At 37.7% G+C, this 21,459-nt stretch overlaps 1 protein-coding gene across 3 annotated transcripts in view; it reads left to right on the forward strand.

Moving 5' to 3' along the window:
• atp11b (ATPase phospholipid transporting 11B) overlaps positions 1-12,709 on the forward strand; it is a 63,277-nt gene extending 50,568 nt beyond the window's left edge. For 2 of the 3 annotated variants that reach the window (XM_088004686.1, XM_088004687.1), the window contains exons 29-30: positions 3,780-3,943; positions 9,816-12,709. In XM_088004686.1, the coding sequence (XP_087860812.1) occupies positions 3,780-3,943; positions 9,816-9,897 (246 nt within the window). In that variant the 3' untranslated portion in view covers positions 9,898-12,709. Of the gene's footprint in view, positions 1-3,779; positions 5,821-9,815 lie in introns of those variants that run through there. The other variant, XM_088004685.1, reaches the window with a different exon arrangement.
• Positions 12,710-21,459: the final 8,750 nt, after the last annotated feature.

A 21,459-nucleotide genomic window follows, 5' to 3' on the forward strand; every position in this document is an offset into this window, starting at 1 on the left:
TACAGGAAGTTGTGATTGTAACAAATTTCTGGCAAATTTTGCACAGACTTGCAATTTTCAGCAGTTTCCATAAATCTGACCGTAACGTTTTCTTACCAATCCACGTAGCGCCCTTATAATTTAAGTTTGTGTTTCATGGCGTCTCTTGAAAGATGAACCTCGGACGATCCAGAGCCAAACGACAGAAAGCTTCGCCGTATTCTTCCAAACAAAAGGCGTAAGTTGAGATAATCTTAGCTGAACTGAAACTAGTTACTCTGCAGAACCATCTGTAATTTCTGTGCAGAAGTTGTGCTCACTGTTGCTTTCCATATATTGAAAGTAAGTTTTTATTGTTACAATAGAAAGAGCAGAAGGTAAAGGAGGAGACATTAGACCCGCGGCCAGCAGCAGGACGGTGATGCAGGGTCAGCTCAGGTAAGGAGGGAAAAGATGAGGAAAAGAGAAGGAAAGGAAAAGTTATGTGACCATTTTATGGTAAATATAAAGGTTGAACAAAATTTACCACAACCTTCTGAAAAAAAAAATTAAGCCAAAACAATTGAAAGAGAACCATCCCAACATCTGACTGTACAGCACACAGGTAACTGCCTCAGACTCTGACCCTCCTTCCAATAGTCAGATAAACTTTACAGACATAATCAAACTGTAGAATTGACTTTTAATAAGTTAAAATATGAAACTGACTTTTAAATGTAGTTGGTGGAGTCGACTAACTCGCCCACTCTGTGGTTGCCTAGCAACTCGCCCACTCTTTGGTTGCCTAGCAACTCGCCCACTCTTTGGTTGCCTAGCAACACCCTGCTCTGCAACATGTGCAGCAGCAGTTTCATGTTTCCCTCAAAATACTCATGCTTCACTCCTCAGAGTCTGTTTTCTTTTTCAATCCCATTGCTTTGGTTTCACTGTGAGGACAATCTAACAGTCGCCTGATTTCTACTGACAGAAACGTGGAACATTTAAAACAAAAAAAACGCGAGTGCTTAACATGTATGGATTGGTTTTGCTTTATGTCCTCTGAGTGAGTGACTCCTAACCAGAGGAATGTGCTACTTGCAGTTCCTCCTAAAAGCACTTTAGTTTGAGAATAAACTATGTGGAGTTTGATTTGTTTGTGTTTTGCTGTCTGCGGCCAAGAAGCAAACGTTTGGCTTGACGCCAGCGTCTCATATTTCTGCTGCAGCAAAACATCAGAGTGCAGACGGTGGCTTGCACCCTTAGCAAATACAGCTTCAAAGACATGAAATAAAACTCCCTCAAATGTCCTATTATTTATGAATTTACTTTCAGTTGGACTTGGATAATTAAGACAATTTTTATGCCTCTTTGTCCTCCTGTAATTAATGTGAACAATGAATTACTAAATCCCAGCGCTCCCCAGTTTCATTCTGTTGTGAGCAACCAGAGTGTAACCTGACTCTGCTCCTTTTCCCGTTTCTCTAATCCTGGCTTTGCCTCGTCTTCATCACCCGCCGTCTCCGCGGTGCTGACTCAGATCAGAGGAATGATCCGATCCCAGATGTTTCTGGCCAGCTTTGTTTACCCATGCATCACTAGCTCTCAGATAAATCTGATTAGCTACAAAATCTCTTTCATACAAAACATGGAGTCGCGTCCAGTAAAGGCTAAGGGCTGTTGCTTGTTAATCAGATCAGGAGGCCTTGCTTCATCGTAAATTTATTTTAAACCATGTGGAGCAATCCATCACAAATATAAATGCTAACTTAAACTTTTAGTTTTAGAGTCCCTCCACTACAATCCACTGCTTAAAAGTGCATTTATCAATGAAAAGTTTATTAATTTCAGCAGTACAATTCCCAGGGCCTACACGCATCCTTTAAAAGTCTCAAATTAGTTACAGTTAAGGCCTTAAAATGTCTTAAATCCATTAAAGAAAATGTAAGTTGACATTAAATTCATTAATTACAGGTCTTAAATTTAGTTGTGACAGGATTATTTGTTTGGTTTTTTTTTGTCTCACAGGATTTTTCTGTTAGGTAAAAGTTTGAGTCGTGTACAAACATCTTCACTAACTGCGTCCTCTACTGACTCCAGGTGGTTAAGGTGACCAGTAACAAACTGATGCTTTCTAGCTAGCTTTAACAGCTAGCATATGGATCTCTAGCTAACTCACTAGCCAGAGTTAAGTCTAATTAACTTTTTAGCTAACTACAGAGTTAACTAGTTACCTAGTTAACGCTCTAGCCATCTAACTAGAGAGTTAACTAGCAAGCTGAAGTCATCAAGCTATTTAGCTCTTGGAAGCAGCTAGCTAATTTACTAGCTAGTTAGCTAGAGAGCAATATGCCATGAGAATCGCAAAGCTGCTGCTAAGAGCCACAGAAGTTTCACAGTTTTGGTTCCCTGCTTTTCTTTTAATTTGTCTTAATTATTATTCATAATGGTCTTAGTCTTAAATTTGAGTCAGTGAAACTTGGATAAACCTCGACTCCTAGATTACACACACACACACACACACACACACACACACACACACACACACACACACACACACACACATATATATATATATATATATATATATATATATATATATATGTGTGTGTGTGTGTGTGTGAAAAACTTGGCGACATTCTTTAGACATTTTTCTGTAAATTTCTTGGACCATTCAGGTGTAAGAGAGATTTCAAAACATAAATATTATATTTTAGCTTTTAAACTTCTGCAAGGTGAAAAACTGGATTTTTTAAAAACGGAAACGAAGGCCTTTGGAAAACCGTCCATGAATTATGTGTTGTATGCAGTGAATTCCTCAGGTCTCATATATTGCTGCATCTCTGCAGCTTTCCTTGGAGGTAATCAGCCTTTGTTTCCTGCTGACGTGTTGAGAACGCCCAGGTTGATCTAAAACTGCCAGTCAGCTCGTCTGCACTGTTGGCTCTGATGTTTCTCATCTTCCTCTCGACAATAATCCCCACAGATTCTTTACTGGGTTCAGGCCAGTAAAGGAACCATTGTCATTGAACCAGGTATCGGTACTTTGTTTGAGGCTGCTGCTTTTTTTTTAACTTGAATTTTTTCTTTCATCAAACTTTCCCACAAAATTTGTGGCTTAACCTACTTGCAAAGGTGACCATTATTAAGTCAATATCTATGTAATGTCTGATGGAAATCATTTTATTGTAATATTCACAATTACTGAGGAATTAATTTTGAGTTTTTCATGATCTGGAATCAATAATCAAAGTTGAAAAGTATCACCTTGTGGAATAAATCAATATGGGTTTCCCTTTATTAAATAAAATAAATGTACTTTTATGCAGACAATGAGCTTCATTGAGAAGCTCCGGTATTGGATAAGAAGCAGTAAAAATATCTCCTCCCATATTATATTAAATAATACGACTTTATCCTCGTATTCTTTCTATTTTATTCTCATGCGACTTTTCCTCATGATTTTATTTTGTATTTTCTTTCCTGATACTTTCAGGATTTTATTTAGGGCTCTTGTTTTCCGGTGTAGCAGTCTGTACGGTCCTGTTGGTCCCGTTTTGTTGTTGCATGTTGTGTGTGTTCCCTGTAATTCATCATCGCCCAGGCAGCATGCAGCATCATCTTCCCGTCGCCCTTATTGAACAATAACACAAACAAGTCTATTTGATCTAACTTCTGTTTTTTTTTTCCCGTTTTTATCCACCAATCTGTCCTGCTGCCTTGTTCTCTTCCCTCTGCTCATGATGTTTCACTAACCCATGCTTCCTGTTTTTCACACACCTGTTCTGGCTCTTCCTGCTCTCACCGTCTCTGCTCTCCTGCAGTCTCTATCCGCCCCCCAGGCGCAGGCCCTCAGCTGTGTGGAGTCCCTGTGCTGCTACCAACATGGGCAAAGCGGCTGTTCCCGCCTGGCCCGCCTCCTGGAACAAATGACGGGACAGTGCAAGGCCAGCGTCAACAATTGCCACACATCCAGCCGCAGCAACAGGTGGGGAGGACTGCAGCGTCGACGAGAAACGATGATTATGAATCCCGATGAACCGTCTTTTGATTTGGGCAGCAGCTCCGAGTGTTTTAGCCCGTGATCCGGCTGAGCTGGGCGGAAGCAGAGTGTCGGTGGTTCTAGGGTGAAAGAGTCTGAGGCTGAAGATGAGTGGATCAAACACTTACAGACTTCTTCTGTTACGGCATGATTAAACACACATCCAGTGGAGTTTGGAGTCGGAAAGGCAATGAAACCAAAAATGTAGAGGCTAACGCTTCAGAGTACGATGGTTTTCTGTCGACCAGGGAGAATTTGGTACGATATTTTTATTTATCGCGGTTCACACGTCAGCAGCTGCGTTTCCACCGACCGTAGGACTGCGCTACTTGGAATTATGAAAATAAATGTACTTAATGCAAACGAGCCAATTTAGAAAAAACCTGTTTTTTCAGCTGTATCAATATTGGTGTATTTCACAAAACTGCAATGGAAACATTTTTAAGTTTGTCGCAATAAAAAATAAAACATTTAATTGCATGATAAATTAAAACTAACTCAACGATTTCCATTAGCACGATTTATCGTTCTTCTTTTCTCTTTCTACCAAAAACTGATGAAAGTTTTCAGTCTGGTCTTAACTAGCCCTTTTTTTGAAGGACAGTTTTGCTTGGAGAAAATTCATAATTCCTTTTTTCATTTATTTTACTATTATTTATTTTGATATTTAAAATCTCTTCCGGTTCCAGTCAATTTAATTTTAAAGTTTGTTGATCTTTGAGAATGTGTCCTTATGCCATTATATTAAACAACAATATTATTGTTTATCTCAATAACTTCTGGGACAATTTATCATCTAGCAGTTTTTTTTTATGGTGACAAGCGAACAAGTCACGATATGAACCGGGTCTCACTGCTGGCGGGAAGGACCAGGAAGTGACAGGAAGTAGCAGTAGGATGATGTTTTTTAATGATTTGCCATGTGAACAAACTTATTCACATGTGATTTTAATTTAATTTGTTGTTCAACGGAAACATTGCAGTTGCAAAACAGTATTTTTTTGACATTTTCTCTCATCTGTAACAGAAACGCAGCTATCGAGTCTCGTTCCTTGCACAAAATGCATGTCCGATAAAAATTCCACTTATTTCTAAAAAATACCATTTTGCAATTAGGAGCATTTCTTACTCTGAAGTAAAAATGTAATTAAAGTCACACATGAATCAGTTTGTTCACTTAAATCATTAAAAATCTTTGCGGCGACGAATGTAAACACTTATGCGCATCGTCTAAGGAGGCCAGTTACTACCGATAATCGATTTTCTGCAGTAGACAAACCAGCATGACACAAACAATATTTCCATTTCAGTTTTGTGAAAAACAGAAATTTCGATGCAGCTGAAAAACAGTAAAACTAAAAAAGTTTTATTGAGTTTTTTGAAATTGGCATCTCTCATTAAGCAGATTTATTTTCGTAATTCCAGTTTGCGCGGTTCCAGGATCAACGGAAACGCAGCTGCTCGGCTGTCCTGTCTGTAAAACCGACGCCTTTGCTAATGTATTTGCCATTTGTCTGTCTCTGCCATGTGCTATGATCTGTTGTGTTGTCTGCCTTGATTGTCTCTGTTCTTCTGTGATTCTTCCTTAAATGAGCGTTTGATGTCCAGACGGGGAGCGGGTTTTTTAGGGAAAATCCTTTAGTTTGTTATGCACTTTAACAGACAACATCACTACTTCATGAAATATCCGGTCGGCTTCGGCCAACGCTGTATCTGTAGCCGAAACCTCATCGCAGTGATAATGGCTGGCTGGTATAATCATAAAGTATCCAAATATTAAATGCTTACTGACACTATACACATTAAATATTTAGCTACAAAAAGTGGTGGGAAGTAGACTCTTTCTTTATTAATGTTTTAATTTCACTGGGCAGCAATGCATTGTGGGTCCCCAGATGATATTTAGGAGTGATGGTGACGTAGCGGGACGTTCTTTCAGCTGCAGATCCAGGAGGTTTGATGAAATGTTGAGGTTTTACTTCACGGTTTGGAGGCTGGGCTCTCAGTTTGCAGCTCTTTGCACTTTTTATAATTGTGTCCACCTGAATCCCAGCATTGATCAGTGTGATTATTGATCAGACGACGTGACCAGCCCGTTCTGCTGACCTGTCAATACTTCTCCAAACGTCTCAGGACTCCAGATATTGATTAGATCAGTAATGAAGATGTTACATTCCTGTCTCCTGTTGCCAATTTTCCTCTATTTTTTTAATTAATGTGTGTATTTGTAAAGGGAAAATCTGCAGTGGAAATTAAAGAATGCCCAAGAATTTTAACTTTGACCAATTTGATCAGTTTGTAGCTTAATTATTGATTATAGTTTTTGTGATTTTTATTGATGCTCTCTTCCTTATGGCTGAGAGAGAGAAAAACTTAAAATAACAACGGATGCAAACACTTTTCCACATTGTCCCAAGAGCCCAGTGACCATAAACAGTCTCTCTGCTGCTGTAGACAAATTAGCATGATGCGAAAGCGTTTCCATCGCAGTTTTCGGTAAACACAAAAGTTTTACAGCTGGAAAAAAAGTGTAAAAACTTTTCAAAATTGGCACTTTTCTATGAAGTAAATTTATTTTCGTATTTTTAATCTGGTCAATTTTATAGTTAATGGAAATTCATATGTGAACACCAAGCAGACCAGAGACCGCTCCAAATCAGGAAGTGGACTACAACACAGAGCATTCTGGGAAAACAAACGTGGCAAGCTAGCGCTAGCAGGAGAAATGGTTCGTTGTCTTTTACCAAAGACAAACGGGAAATCCTGCAATCACTAATTTCTGTCGCTACTCCGTCTTTGTTTATATGTCATGAAGAAGGAAGTGGCACCAAGTGTCTTCTTCACTTGGTGCAGCGCCCCCACAGGCGAGGAGGGGAACAGGTTTCTCAAAGAGTTTTATCGTTTGACTCAGTGGAGGGTGAAAGAGAACCACTGCAGCCAAAAATAAAATAAATGTTTTATGCAACTTTGGTCCCCAACCAAAGCGAATCTCCCGACTATCAGGTGTTTAAACAACCTTCATTTCGGTAAAGACAGTTTGGAATGGGAATACATTATTGTCTTTGTTTAAATTACCAGTAAAAACTCGTGTTACAGTGACTTTAGTTTTACATCCCTTTTGCTCTGATATAACTCGTGTAAAAACAGTTTCATGAATGCAGATTTTTAAAGAACGAATCAAAACCAAAGCTCTACCAAACCTGCAGACCTGAAATTGGCCTCCATTTTCTGATTGGTGCGTCTCTCTCTGTGTGTTGCAGCAGATGCATATTGACAGTATTTTTAGGTGAACACGTTTCCCTACTTGCGGCTGTGCGGTGTTGCTGTCAGGGTCAGTTCTCTGAAACAAACACAGACCTTCAGGCTGAGATTTTTCCATTAAATGATGATTCAATTTAGATGAATTGCCTCCTGTGGGGTTGATTGATTTGTTTTCTGACCTTGGCACGAAGCAACCAATTGGTTTCCTCCAAGTGACAAATCACAACCAATTTGTCCCCTCCCACAGGATTTAAGGAAACACCGGGGGACGTAATGTATATTGCAGCGGTCGGCTTTTTACTATAATGGAAACAATGAAGTCAATAAATAGAATCTGCAGTTGTTTTATTTCTCTGCATCGCTTTGTCTGTCCTGACTGCAGATGGAGAAGTAGTTGTAGTATCAAAATATGCAAACCAAATACCTTCTTTCATCTACAGTTATCTTTTCAGATTGAGAAAAAGGATTATTAATGTTTGTTTAAAAGGTAATGTAGAGTGAATTTGGCCTTAATGCCTTAATAATACGACCATAGCAGAAAAGTATTATTTGTCTCACAACTGAACAAACCACCACGACTTGTATATAATAAAATATGTAAAAAAAAATTATTAGTGGCGCATCATCTGAGTTATGGCTCGGCTCACTTTGTTTTAAGAACCAAAATTCGGTAAAAATCGGAGAGTGAAGAAATGTGGCTTCTGGGAAATGTAGTTCTAGTTTTTCTTTTTTTTTTTTTTTTTTTTTTGCTACTTCCTGTATCTACTGACCATTTTTCATTGGATGCTGAAGCCTTATACCTGCTTCTGAGAAGAGGCCAACATGAAGGGTGTGCTTGTTTTATAATTCCTGGTGTTCCAGCCGAGCGGAGTTGGAAAAACCGCCCCCATCCGACAGGAAGTACAAAACAAGAACACCAACCGTTTTGTTGCATTGGGCTGGTATTTTGTATACAATGTTACCTGGATCTGCTTGTCACTGTCGCTCTCCTTCTCCTGTGTGTGTTTTTGTCCTTCTGTGTCTACAGTCTGCATTAATCTCAGATTAATTATTCATGTGCCGCTAATGTCCCCAGTGAGTTCGTCAGAAATCGGCCTGTTCTGTTCTCGGTTTGTGTTCCCTGAAGCTTTTTGAGGGTCGCCTTGGCTTAGAGATGGTTTCAGAGCTCAGATGCTTGTTTTTTTGTTTTCCTCCTCCCTCTGTTAGACGAGCTGAGATAGTGATGTAGCGCATGTGAGCGCCTCCGGTTAATTCACCATCTGAGTCACAGGCCGACTCAGAGACCCTGGGTGGCCTCGTTCTTCCCCTCACCAACTCTTAAAGGGTATTATGCAAAATTCACATTTTCTTCGTCTTTATGCTTCCATTTCAGTTTCAGCTGCTTCTAAAATCAACCCAAGCATTTAAAAGAAACACCCAGCTGTTTTCTGGCAATAAGTTCATGTGTTTTGGTGTCTGGAAAATGAGCTGTTTCAAAATCCTCCCAGTTTTTAACAGTCATTCATTACCTAGCAACCCTAGTGAAGCCCCGCCCCCATTACCTAGCAACCCTAGAGAAGCCCCACCCCCATTACCGAGCAACCCTAGTGAAGCCCCGCCCCCGTTACCTAGCAATCACAGCAGAGCTCCAGCAGGTTTGGTCAGCTGGTTTTACCCCTGTATAATGGCTGCTGGAAAAGACGAGAGTTGGGTGTTGAATTACCTTTCAGAAAAACCTTGTTGCGTTCTTGTTGGTTGTGCAGGAGGCAGTGATCTGGTGCCCGTTGCTCATGACTTTCTTCTCTTTTTTATTACTCATGCTGAGTGACTCAAGTCTCATCTCAGCTCAGAGGCGGATCAGACATTAACCCAGGTGTTACTAATGAAAACCATGTGCTCTGCAGCCCACATTTACACTGAGGCTAAAGTTGATCCAACATTTTCCACCCCTCAAAGTTGATACATCATTAGTTATTGATTCCTAAAATGTTTACTTTCTGATTTTAAAAAGTAATTGAATCGCTTGAATGAAAAACTCAGCAGAATGTTCCAATCTTTTATCTGATTAATCAATTAGCTGTCCCAGCCCTGCTGCAAAGGAACAAGCGTACACTAACAGAAAGCTCTGCTGTTGCATTATAAGAAATGTTTGTTTTTTATTTTAAAAATGGAAGTGCTTGAATGAAAAACTCAGCATTACTCAGCAGTTTTGTGTCTGATTAATGGTCAGAATAATCGATTAGTTACAGTTGTAATTACTGTCAATTGGTGCTGAAGCTTAATTACCAGTTCATTTAATTTCTAATGGTTGCTAACGCTTGTCGTACTAAACGTAAAAGCTGAACGACGGTTTAATGAGGAGAGACTTCAGGAACTCACCACTAACTCATCCACCCATCACTAACTCCTCCCTCATCCATCCACCCATCCGCTCTGCTTCCTCCAGCCTGATTGATTGGGATCATTTTTGGTTTTTATAGCTACTGACAGCTCAGCTCTCCCGTTTCCCACACACACACACACACACACACTAACGCACTGCGTCTGTCTGCTAACCTTCAGTCACTGCTGTTTCCAGGTCTTGGAGCGACACAGAGAACTTCTACTCCAATGACCGCACCATCCTGACTCTGTCGCCCATCGAGGCCAGCCGCTGTTGACTCCCACGGCCGCCACCCCTAACACACACACCAGTACCGCTTTATGAGCCCACTCCAGTTTAGAATGAGTGGGGACCAGCCAGGATTGGGTCCGCAGCGTCTTTGTGTCCCTGCGGCTCTCCGATTCTTAGAAAGAAAGAGATGAGCGTCAGAGGAAATGAAACGGGTCGGCCTGGTTTTGCCGTCTCCCGTCGGAAGATACGATCAGCGCACGAACAGGAAATATCAGATTCCTGAAAGATGATCCGAAAAACACATTTAAAAAGCAAGAAAGGCATCGGTTTCTTTCCTCTGAACAGAAAACAGACATGAAACTTAGCAAACTTACTCTGTTCCAGACTTATTTTTTTTTTCTACAAATGTTGCTAAAACTGCAAAAACACAAAATCTTACCAAGTATTTTTGGTCAAGTTTCAGCTGCAGATATCTTAGTACAGTTGAATTAAGACAAAACTGACTTACAAGAAGCTTTTCTTCAAGACACAGGAGCTTTTATGAAGTAAATAAAGCCTTAATATTAACTGAAGTAAAAGTACTAGCTCCATCGGACGATACCATGAAAAGATTAAATTACGGGAATAAAGTTCTATTATTTGGACTTTATTCTCGTTTTATTTTGACTTTATTCTTGTCCAAATTCATTTTCAAAATTTAATTTTTATGTTTTTTCTTAGTTTGGCCCTTACACTCCATTATAATCAGTTGGAACCCTTTCATTAATATTACTGACCTAAAACAAGCCCCTACTTCCTGCTGAAAAGTTACTTGTAAGTCAGTTTTGTCTTAATTCAAGTGAACTCAGACATTTGCAGAAGAAACTAGACAAAAATACTTGGTAAGGTTTAGTTTTTTCGGTGAGAAATGCTCGAAGCTCAGCTGAAGATCCCGCTGCTTCCAGGATTCTGTCCGATCCACTGCTGCACCTTTAAACTCCCGGTCAGACGGGAACGAGTTCTGTAGCATCCAGCGGTTCTGCCGGGACCTGCAACATAAACTACTGTGGTACCAAAGACCGACCGGATCAAGACTGGAGTGTAGCTCTTTATTTTTGTGCCTGATTGAAGCTCATATAGTTGTAGTTTTTGTTTTGTTCCCTCTCATCTCCCCGGATGAGGCCGGATGTTTAAAAAAGCCATATAATTAATACAAGTGATGGAACTGCAGATGAAAGCTGTTAGAGCCTCTTGTTTCCTTGTTCTTGTTCCCCGCACTGCAAAAACACAAAATCTCACCAAGTAGTTTTGGTCTGGTTTCTAATACAAATATCTCAGTTCACTTAAAATGAGACAAAACCAACTGACAAGCTTATATAGGAGCGTTTTTAACTCAGTAATGCCTTAATCATGATGAAAAAGGACAAGTTATAAGGGGGCTGATCTTCCAGTGGAAACGGACATTTAAGATGGAAAAACGTTTATTTCAATTGTTTCATTTACAACTAGCAGTTTTCATGAATATTAAAGAGTTATTGTCTTAAAACAAGCTCATATATTGTGCTGAAAAGTTTCTTGTAAATTAGTAACATTTGTGCTGGAAACTAGACCAAACTACTGAGTAGGATTTTGTGTTTTTGAAGTGAAAAATGCCTTTTCTCCATCAGCCTGGCGACCAAAAGCCTCTTAGCGTTACAGAACCACAAACCGCAGGGATTATTTTAAAGATGCAAGGCAGGAAAACACATAACCAGGTTCCTGAACGTTTCCCAGAGTCATAATTTATCATTATGCCTTATGCTGAGAAGCTTTTGGAAGTCGGGGATGATGCTCTTTAACTCAGCGAAAACACAAAATCTTACCAAGTTTGGTTTAGTTTCTAGTGCAAATATCTTAGTACAGTTGAATTAAGAAAAACTGATTTACAATGAACTTTTCAGCAAAATGTTTGAGCTTGTTTAAGTCAATAATTCCTTAAAATTCATAAAAAATATGAATCAGTTCGATGGCACTTTGCCGTTACCTAGCAACCCCATACAAGCCCAGTCCGTCTCCTAGCAACCGAGTTCTAGTTCCACTGGCAGATTATTTCACTTATAACAAAACATTTTTCCCATAAGTGAAACTTTTCCATCAATGTTTAGGAATTAACTCAAAACAAACTTCTGTATCTTGCTGAGAAGTTGCCTGTAAGTTAGTTTTGTCTCATATTAAGATGTTTGCACTGGAAATTAAACCAAATTAGTTGGTAATATTTAGTGTTTTTGCGGTGAAAATAGACAGAAGAATGTTTTCACATGTTCAGGAAAATTCCTTCAGAAAGAAAAGCTGAGCGTTTGCACAAACCACATATCAAAAATATCACATTTTCTTGCTTCTCATTGCTTTAAAAGAAATTCATTAACACCTTCTTAGAAATCATTCACGTTTTTGCTGTTATTTTCTTTTCGCCACATGTTTCCTCTGTGTGTGTGAATGTGTGTGTTAAAGCTTCCTCAAGGCTACTAATTCCCACCAAGACGACTAACTGGTTTAAACTGGACACCAGTAGCCTCAGCACACCCAGGAAGAACAGGAATCGGTTTCCATTTGCTAATTATTTGAATATTCTTGTTTATTTTCTGTAAGAAACACGAACAGGTGCGACTGATGATGGGAAGGTGTATTTATTATAGCTGTAATTAGTTTTTTTGTTGTTGTTTTTCTTGCATATATCCCATTATTGGTTCATGGAGTTTAAAGGCAAATGTCCAGTTTGAATAATTAAATGATAATTTACTAAAATGCTCTTTCAACCAGCTGACCTCATAGTTGCTGATCCACCAGGATGGACCTTCACTCATTGATGCTGTTTAAATAAAATTATCAAGTTTCTTGGAGCGTATTGTGGAAAGCAGTTGAATCAAGTATTTTGTGACATTAGAAAGCAGTTAAATGGACTAGAAGACAATCTTTCCCTAATGCAACCAGCTGACTGAGTTGCATCATGGGTATTGTAGTTAACATGAACCATTCTTACAACCTTACCTGCCTGAAGGTAGATGTAGATGCTCCATTGGTGGGAAGTGTTGTAATTAAATCCAATGATATTTAAAACTGTTTCACAGAAAACAAAAATATTACTAAAGATGATTGAAAAAAACATTTAATACAGAAATGTTACTATTCCATCATCGCCAATTAGCTGAAGAAGCTAGTTGCTCTGAACGATCCATCCAGTCACATTAAGGGAAAGTTTAGAGGAAGGAAAAAGGTGTAAAGGCCATTTTTCAGTGTGCCAACACTGAAAAAAATAAACCAACGGAACACATTTTTCATAATAAAACATTATAGGAGTTTTACTTTTCTAATTTCATTTGGTTTAAATGTTTATAAGCTGTTAAAATTTTGATCGTTTTAGCTTTACTGTATCGATTTGACATCTGAACAGTTTAAAAGCGTTTGATGGCTCGGTTGAAGACATAATGTTTGAAGTATTTAAACTACATTTCCCATCATGCAACTCAAACATCTTTTATCTGACAGTATCGTTTCCTGTTCCTCATTTCTTGTTAAACACTTCTGTTTAAATGGTCGGTTCCCCTTTTATCACAATATTTGCATCTGAAAGATGAAAGAGATCAGGGGTCGTTCCTTTTCCTTCTTTAACGTAGTCAGAAATCCAGCTTTTTTTTCTTTTTTTTTGGCTGTGTGGAAAATAAAATCCAGAGATTTGGTTCAAAATGTCTCCAGCTCACATCAGGACTATAGAGCCGTCTCCAGGTTTGGATGTTTTTCTTATTTCTGCGTTGATGTCGCTGCTTTACCTCGTTTTCTGCACGAAGTTTGCAGATGGAGGATGAGGGCAAAACCATACAGGAAACTACAGATATAATGCCCCCTTGTGGTCAGAGTGAGTAGAGCTGCTGGCCAAAAAAGGCTAAAAAAATAAATATTGACAGGTGTCCACACATACTTAAAAAGTCTTAAATTTATCTAAATTAAGGCCTTTAAATACAATGGAGTATTTATGCTAAGAAAATAAAGATTACGAGAATAAAGTCATAAACTCATATGAGAATAAAGTCTTTATTCTGGTAATATTATGGCTTTATTCTCTTAGTTTTTGTATTTTTTATTTTATTTTTCTTGGTATAGTCCGTCAAATGAAAGTAAGTTGATAAAAATACAAGAATAAAGTGAATTTTATTATAATATTGACTTTATTCTCATGAGTTTATGCTCACATTGTATTTTGATTTTATTTTTGTAATATTGACTTTATCCTCATTACTTATAATTTATTATTTTCTGTATGGCCTTAAGTCTCTGTTGTATTAAAATGTCATAAATTCATTTTTAAAAAGTTGGCCCTTAATATATTAATCACACCTCTTGAATTTTGCTAACATAACTATTTAATTTTGTATAAGTTTGTTTTTTTTCTCGTGAGATTTTTTTATCGGGCAAAAGTTCGAGTCGTTCAGTGACTCAAACTAGTAGCTACGGTAGTTAACTATGTTAGCAGCTAGTTGTCGATAGCTAGCTAGATGTCTGTCAAGGGTAAGTGCAAATTATTAGCCAGTTTCTGTGGAGACATAGGTCTTAAATTTGATTCTCAATTACCTTAAAATGTCTTAAAAACAGGAGATTACTCGCATTGTTCCTCAATATTTAATCAGAAATAAATTATACTTTTATCAGCTGCTGACTTCTCTCCTCTCTAATTATCTTTGATTGAATTTAGATATTTGTGTAATAGAATCAAGCCAAGTTTGAACTTTATGGCCCAAAACAAACATGCATTTTAAAAGTCGAATCAAATGAAGGTTTCCTTAATTGAATCAGAGAATTAGAATGAAAATGTCAAAGCCATCAGTTCTGTGCAGCTCTGTGTCCTGAGTTAGAATAAACCTCCATCACACTTCTGTCGACTGATAAATTATTCTGTGTCCGTCCTGTCTGTATTCATTAGAGCTAAAATATCATTTGCTAAATAAATAAATTTTTATGAGAACGATTGTTGGAGTTTTTATTTTTTTTATTTCACTGCTGACCTGAGGGAGACACCAATTTACCAAACGAATCCAGATTATATTCCAGCTCAATGTTTTTATGTTAAGAGGGAGATTATCAAGAAAAACTGATAAAATCCTGCAAGACCCAGACAGTTCAACTTTGTAGATGGATTTTGTAGGAGTACTTTTGAGATTAAAAGTTTTCAGACATGAGGTTTGATTAAAATGTAAAATTAAGTATAACATTTTGCAGTTTGTACAGCTGTTGTACAAAATTGGCACTTTTTAAAATCTAAAAAAAGTGGTAATTATATGCTTTAATTAAATGTATTCATTTCAACTATATATAATTTCATGCTTTAGAATTTATGTGCTGCTGAAGCCCATCATGAACAGTCAACTAACATCAAATTCTGGGCGGGTTTTAGGGGAGATCCTGACGTCTGATTGGCTGCTTCAAACAGCAACATCCTCCATCTTTAGTAAACAGGTCATTTTCACTGGTAGTCTCAAGATAACTTAAATTAATTGATGCAATTTATGTATTACAAATTTTATTATCTCTAGTTTGGTCTGAAATATCTCTAATAAGTTTACAAAATAGCTGCCGCAGACTTAAAGACAGGACGTTAGCCTTGCCCACCGGCTAACAACGGCTAACGCTCTTACTCTGTCGTGAACCGTTTAGCGACATTTCAGACCAAAATGGAGACGTAGAAGACGGAGTTGCTCACTCCGGGTTTGTGGTAAATAAATTGCTAAAATATAATTGTGTTGTCAGAGTCTTAGCTAACTCGGTTTTCCCTGAAGCAGCCAATCGGACAAAGTCTCTGTACGTGACGAAAGCGGCCCACTCCGCCATGATGGACGTCAAAACAACCTATATGTGCGTTATATCATATTGTAGTTAATTTATTTAATTAATTTCATTCTAAAAAATGTCATAGGGTACTGCGCAAACAGATATGGAAACCATAATGTCCATTTTATCGTAAACCCTTTGAGAAAGAATGAAAATAGCGATGGACCGCTGCCATTAATCGTAAGGATGGCAGACCAGAAGTGTGGCAAAGGTAACGTCAACTTTCATCCATCATAAGTAAGAAAGATTTGTACTATGCAAACAAATATTTCAGAAAGTATGTGTCTAATTGCTGGTTACCATGGAGAAAATGCCTCATCATCATGTAGGACATCTTTCAAAAACAAAAAAGTTAATCATCCAGACTTTTTATTCTCTGTCTGCTCCGGTGTAAGTTACGACGTCATTTATGACAGGATGTCACAAGTCGGTACATAAAAAAAACAAAAAAAGAAAAAACACGTTTAATCAAATAATAATAATCATAAAACACATTAAGAGGCAGAAAATGTTTCTACTGCTGCCTTTCATTTCTTGGAAATAGAAAATTTGTGTTTCAATATGTCAACTGCAACTGATTATTTTAGTAATCGATTATTCTGACTTCAATTGACTGGATTTTTCATCAGGCCGTTTTAAAGAATAATTAAAATACATTATTTTCCAGTTTTATTTATTTAAACATTGTATTGCTTAAAATGCAATAGCATGGCATCCCTTGAATGTATGATCGCTAATTTTGTAGTAAAGAATGCATGTGCAGCTAAAAAACATGTTTCTAATGGCAACATATGAAAAGCTTGTTTATAAAAAACTATTTAAAAAAAATATTAAATATAAAACATAAATTTTTTGTACAGTTTTGGCTTATTTGCTGCTGTGTCATTCTTTGAGCAAATGGCCTGGCAATTTCCAACTTTTATAAATATCTGTATGTCTTTGAGCCCCAGCTAGCTGTTTTACTTTCACAGAGAAATTAGCTTGACTTAAATAAGTAGAAGCCACATCTTTACTGGCTATACTGGAAACTAGGGAAAACAATGGTAGTCATTCAGACTGTTTGCGCTGCAGATGTAAATAATTTCCTCCACATACATGACAATCATTTCTTTCCCTTTTTGCTGTACTGAACTGCTTAGTGTACGCAGCTTGTTTAGCCACGCAGTAGCTGAGCCTCTGGTTCAACATTTCTGTGCTTAATGGCTTTCATTCTTTAATACTAAGAATCCCTAATAATAGTAATTGGCTTACAGCGCAGGGTTTCCCTCTCAATCAATCCGCCCATCTCCTTTCTCTCTACATAAATCACCTGCTTCCCCAGCCGCCAGTTACCGCTTTTAATATGCAGCTCCTATGTTGGTGTCTTGTTGTATCATGCCGAATATTTGTCCAACTGGAAAGACGGGGACTTTGGCCGGAATGGATGTCCTGCCTCTTAAGGAAATAGAAAATTAATGGATTGGCTCTTTTATTGGATGGCTGGATCAGTACCAAATGGCTATTAGTAAAATAAATAAATAAAACTAAGCTTTCAAATCAGAAAAATGGGGAAATGTATCCAGAAGGGAATGGATTGTGCAGTGGATTATTTCCTGATAGTGTGAGTCTCCATCTTGAGGACTAATGTAGGTACTGCAGATGGATGACTGGCATAAATAAACTCTCAATCTGCCAACAAAACACAAATTCAATACAACATGACAATTAAGAAGCTGAAGTTGGTTTCCAATTCCAGCTTCCAATAGCATCTTTAATCAACTCTGGTTTAAAAACTACTACACCTAGAGACATGAAACCTGGACTAGATTATTCTGCTCCAATAGCAGAATATTTATAACCATGTTTGGGATTTATGAAACTTTTATCTGATTTGTGAAAATTCAATAAAGTTCGATAATCACTATTTTTTGGCATCTGGATCACATTAAAACTGCTGTAATTAAAAAATTACAACACCTAGACTCTTCAAACTTGTACTAATTTATTCTGCTCTAATAGAATATTTAGAATCATGTTTGGGATTTGTGAAACCTTTTTCTGATTTGTGAAACTTCACTTAACCCTCTATGGCATGACTTTTTGTTTTTTTGGGGAAAAAATATTTTCCTGCATTTTTTGGGAGCTTATTGGCCCTTAATTACATATCAATCATAAAATTGGACCCTGATGCCTCCCGGAACCGGATTTGGGTTTGTTGCCTCAGGGCAACATTGTGCTACAAGGGGTCTAAAATGCAAAGTTTTCTACAGTGATTATGATAAATGAAATACAAATCAAACAAAAACTATATTCATAAAAACACTTTTTTTGACAAAAATAAATCAGACATGGTTCCAACTCACCAAATATAAAATAAACGACTAACTTTCATTAATGAATGGTACATTTGAGCAAATTACTAAAACGCGCATTTGTGTGTTTGTACATGTGTATGTTTGGCAGAGTTAGAATCACTAAGGATGTTGAAATCAGTCTATTTCCCCATTATATGTTAAACATCAGGAAGGAATTTCTTGCTGATGTGAAAAAATTGTATATCACATTTTTGGCACTTGATTATTGGCGTACCTGGGAATCACCACCTGTTTATCTGATTATCTATGGGTTGTAGTGACCAGATTCACATCAGTCTTTGTAGTTCTGATTCTTTGTTAGAATTTGAGCCAAGCACAGGATAATATTTTCATCAGCTCCCATATCTGGTAGATTTGGTGGTTGCACAACTCGCTCTGTATAGGTTGTAAGGAACACCATCTGCACCAGCCATATGAAGTTCCCTGCAGACCCGTATATTTGGGTTCAGCAGGTATTGCTTCAGTCTTTGCCTGCCTTGAAATGGGGCCATTTGTTCATTGATGACCAGCTCTTCACCCTTTGGGACTGAAGTCAGTTTTGAGGATAAACAAACAATGAAATAATGGTTGTACAATGGATCCTCATGTTTTCATTGGAAATGACCCCAACTTCTGAACCATGCACCCTTTGTCCATGAAATGACCTTGCATCCATCTCCTGTTGCTGTTAGTCAATAATAAAGTACATAAATTGGCTGTGATAATTATTTTGTAATCAATTGAATATCATCACATTAGAATAATATTGTCTGCACAGAAGGGCCCTAACTGTGCAATGTTGCCCTGAGGCAACAAACAAAAAAACACAGTTTTTGCATATAAATAATTTAAAAAATTGTCTTGAAATGATCTATATTGCTTCTTTACATATTCACAGATATGAAAATATTTTTAGTTAGAGTGACCCAAATTTAAACATGAAGAAAAGTGATGTATAACTTACAGGTAGGAGGCAAGGTGTAGCATGCACCTTCGCTTCATGAAAAGGACTGCTGCTCTTCTAAATAAAAGGTCACATGGACCTCAATACCTATTTTATTTGGACAGAAATGTGTCTGGAGGTATTTTAAATCATCAAACCCCAAAAATAACACAAAGGAGCAACGTGAGGGACAGATTTGTGGTTTGTTGCCTGAGGGCAACGGTATGCCATAGAGGGTTAACAGACCCCTGCAAAAGATCTGTCCTTCCAACAGCCATCACCATCTACAATAACTCTTTAAAAAATTAAAGAGTTACACCAACATTTTATTTCCCATTGGGATTAATAAAGGGGTTTTGAATTAGAATTGAATTTGAAAAAAACTGCATGGAACATATACGAATAGTAATCTGATCTTTAGTGAAGTTTCACAAATCACATAAAGGTTTCAAAAATCCCAAACATGGATTAAAATATTCTGCTATTATAGCAGAATAATCTAGTCCAGGTTTGAAGGTCTAGAGTTGTAGTTTTGGAATTAGAGCAGCTACTGTGTGATCAAGACCGAAAAATAGGGCAAAATTGCCCTTTTTTGAATGTTCACAAATCAGAAAAAAGTTTCACAAATCCCAAACATGGTTCTAAATAAACAGGCCGAAGGAGGATATTCACATAATTTACTCATATCATGTTTCACATCATGTGTTGATTTTTCACTGTTCAGCGTTGGATTCTCTGTTTTTATGCCATAATTCACATCTAGTTCGTCGCTCCGTTTTATGTCTCGCTTCCCCTGTTTCAGTTTTGCGCGATGCGCGCGTTGTTTTTTTTTTTTTAACCCCCTAATGTGCCTTGTGGTCGGGAAACGTATCGATGGGGAAAAGGCAGACTGACATAAACCTTTTAATACAACAGAAACAATTTCTTATTCTGATTATTGAAATTTAAAAGTGCTGTGTTGTTCCATCACCCCCGTTTCATACCGGACCACTTACAGCTCCGGTGTTAACGCTATAAAATGAACGCTCACTATCGTGGTATCACCATGGAGGGATTTCTTTATTTAAATGGGTTCATTTTTCAGAGGGACACACAGTGAGGGTATCGTGATTTTAGTAATTACATGTTTATAAGAGCGATTTTCTGTTGTCCTTCCATGGAAGCAGGCAGCATCCAGACGGAAATAAAACACTTTTTAATATAAGTTGCTGCTTTGACATGATCACAGAACTGCCAACACATATGTACAAAAATCCTCAATAAGACATAAAATATTAGAAAATGAGACACCAGACAAAGTGAATCACAGCAACGTCATCAGCCGGTGTAACGCTGAACTGATGCAGTGAAGCTACCAGTAGCAGCAGAGCGGAGCTGCGCCAAGAAGCTACAAACACTGAATAGAAGGAGAGCTGCCATGGGGAAGCTCTTCTTCCCCAGGCATGTTTATGTTACACATTAAAACATGCCAGGCATGTTTTAATGTGTAACATGCCAGACATTAAACATGCCTGGTTAATGTGTAACCAGTTTCAGCCAGGCATGTTTTAATGTTACACAATACAGTTTTACCAAGTTGCTCAAAGTCTAAACTGGTATTGTTGTTTGCACTATTCAAAGACACTTTTTTATTAAACTGTGGCAATAGCAACGGTATAGTTAATTTCTATCACCACTATAAGTTTCAGGCTCAGGATTTTTTTTACTTTAAGTCCTGCCTTTGACACATATCTTCCCTGGTGTTTCATATCAGCTGACTTTGGTAATTATTGATTTGTTTTTTGTTTTAAATATCTGAAATATTGTCAAGCTGCTGCTGTGACCTTCCCTGTTTTATTCAGTTTTTACTCCACACCGGGTTTTTTTTTGTTGTTTTTTGCTTTTAAGCAATTAAGAGGTGAAACTAGGCAATCAAAGACTAGTAAGTCTTTGGTTAACTCACTAGAGTTAGTCGATGCCACTGTGAAGGGATGAGCAGCTACAATCTTTCCTCTGCCTACATTTCCCAGAATTCTGCGTGGTTCATGATGGAAATCAGTGAATATTCAATACATTTTATATTGACTATTCTATCAATGTATTATCTGTTGATATTGGTCATGTGACTATTCCAATATATATTGGTTTTATTTGAACTATGAAAATTCAGTGAGTTTATTATTGAAAAAAAAATCTTTGCTTCCAAAGATAAAATGTTCAAAAACCAAAAATTGAAATAATTTATTATCCCTCAACTCTATTTGTGAGCCAGACTTCTAAGATCAGTTGGTTACAGTGGTAAATAAGTCCAGTTTATGTTGGCTGGTTCCAGTTGGAGTGTGTTTTTGTGATTGAGTGTGTGTGTGTTTATGCGAGGCCAAGTGAGTGGTGTTGGGTTTCCTGCAGAGCTGGTTCTCTATCCGACACCCTGGCCTTCTTGGTTTGTGACCTGGAAAGGACCAAAGCCGTTTTTCATCCACCTCTCCAGACCCGGTCATGGGTGACAAATTGAATC

This window comes from Poecilia mexicana, unplaced genomic scaffold (assembly GCF_051168715.1).
Source record: "Poecilia mexicana isolate PSO_F unplaced genomic scaffold, ASM5116871v1 scaffold_4, whole genome shotgun sequence".
In the NCBI taxonomy this organism is placed as follows: domain Eukaryota; kingdom Metazoa; phylum Chordata; class Actinopteri; order Cyprinodontiformes; family Poeciliidae; genus Poecilia; species Poecilia mexicana.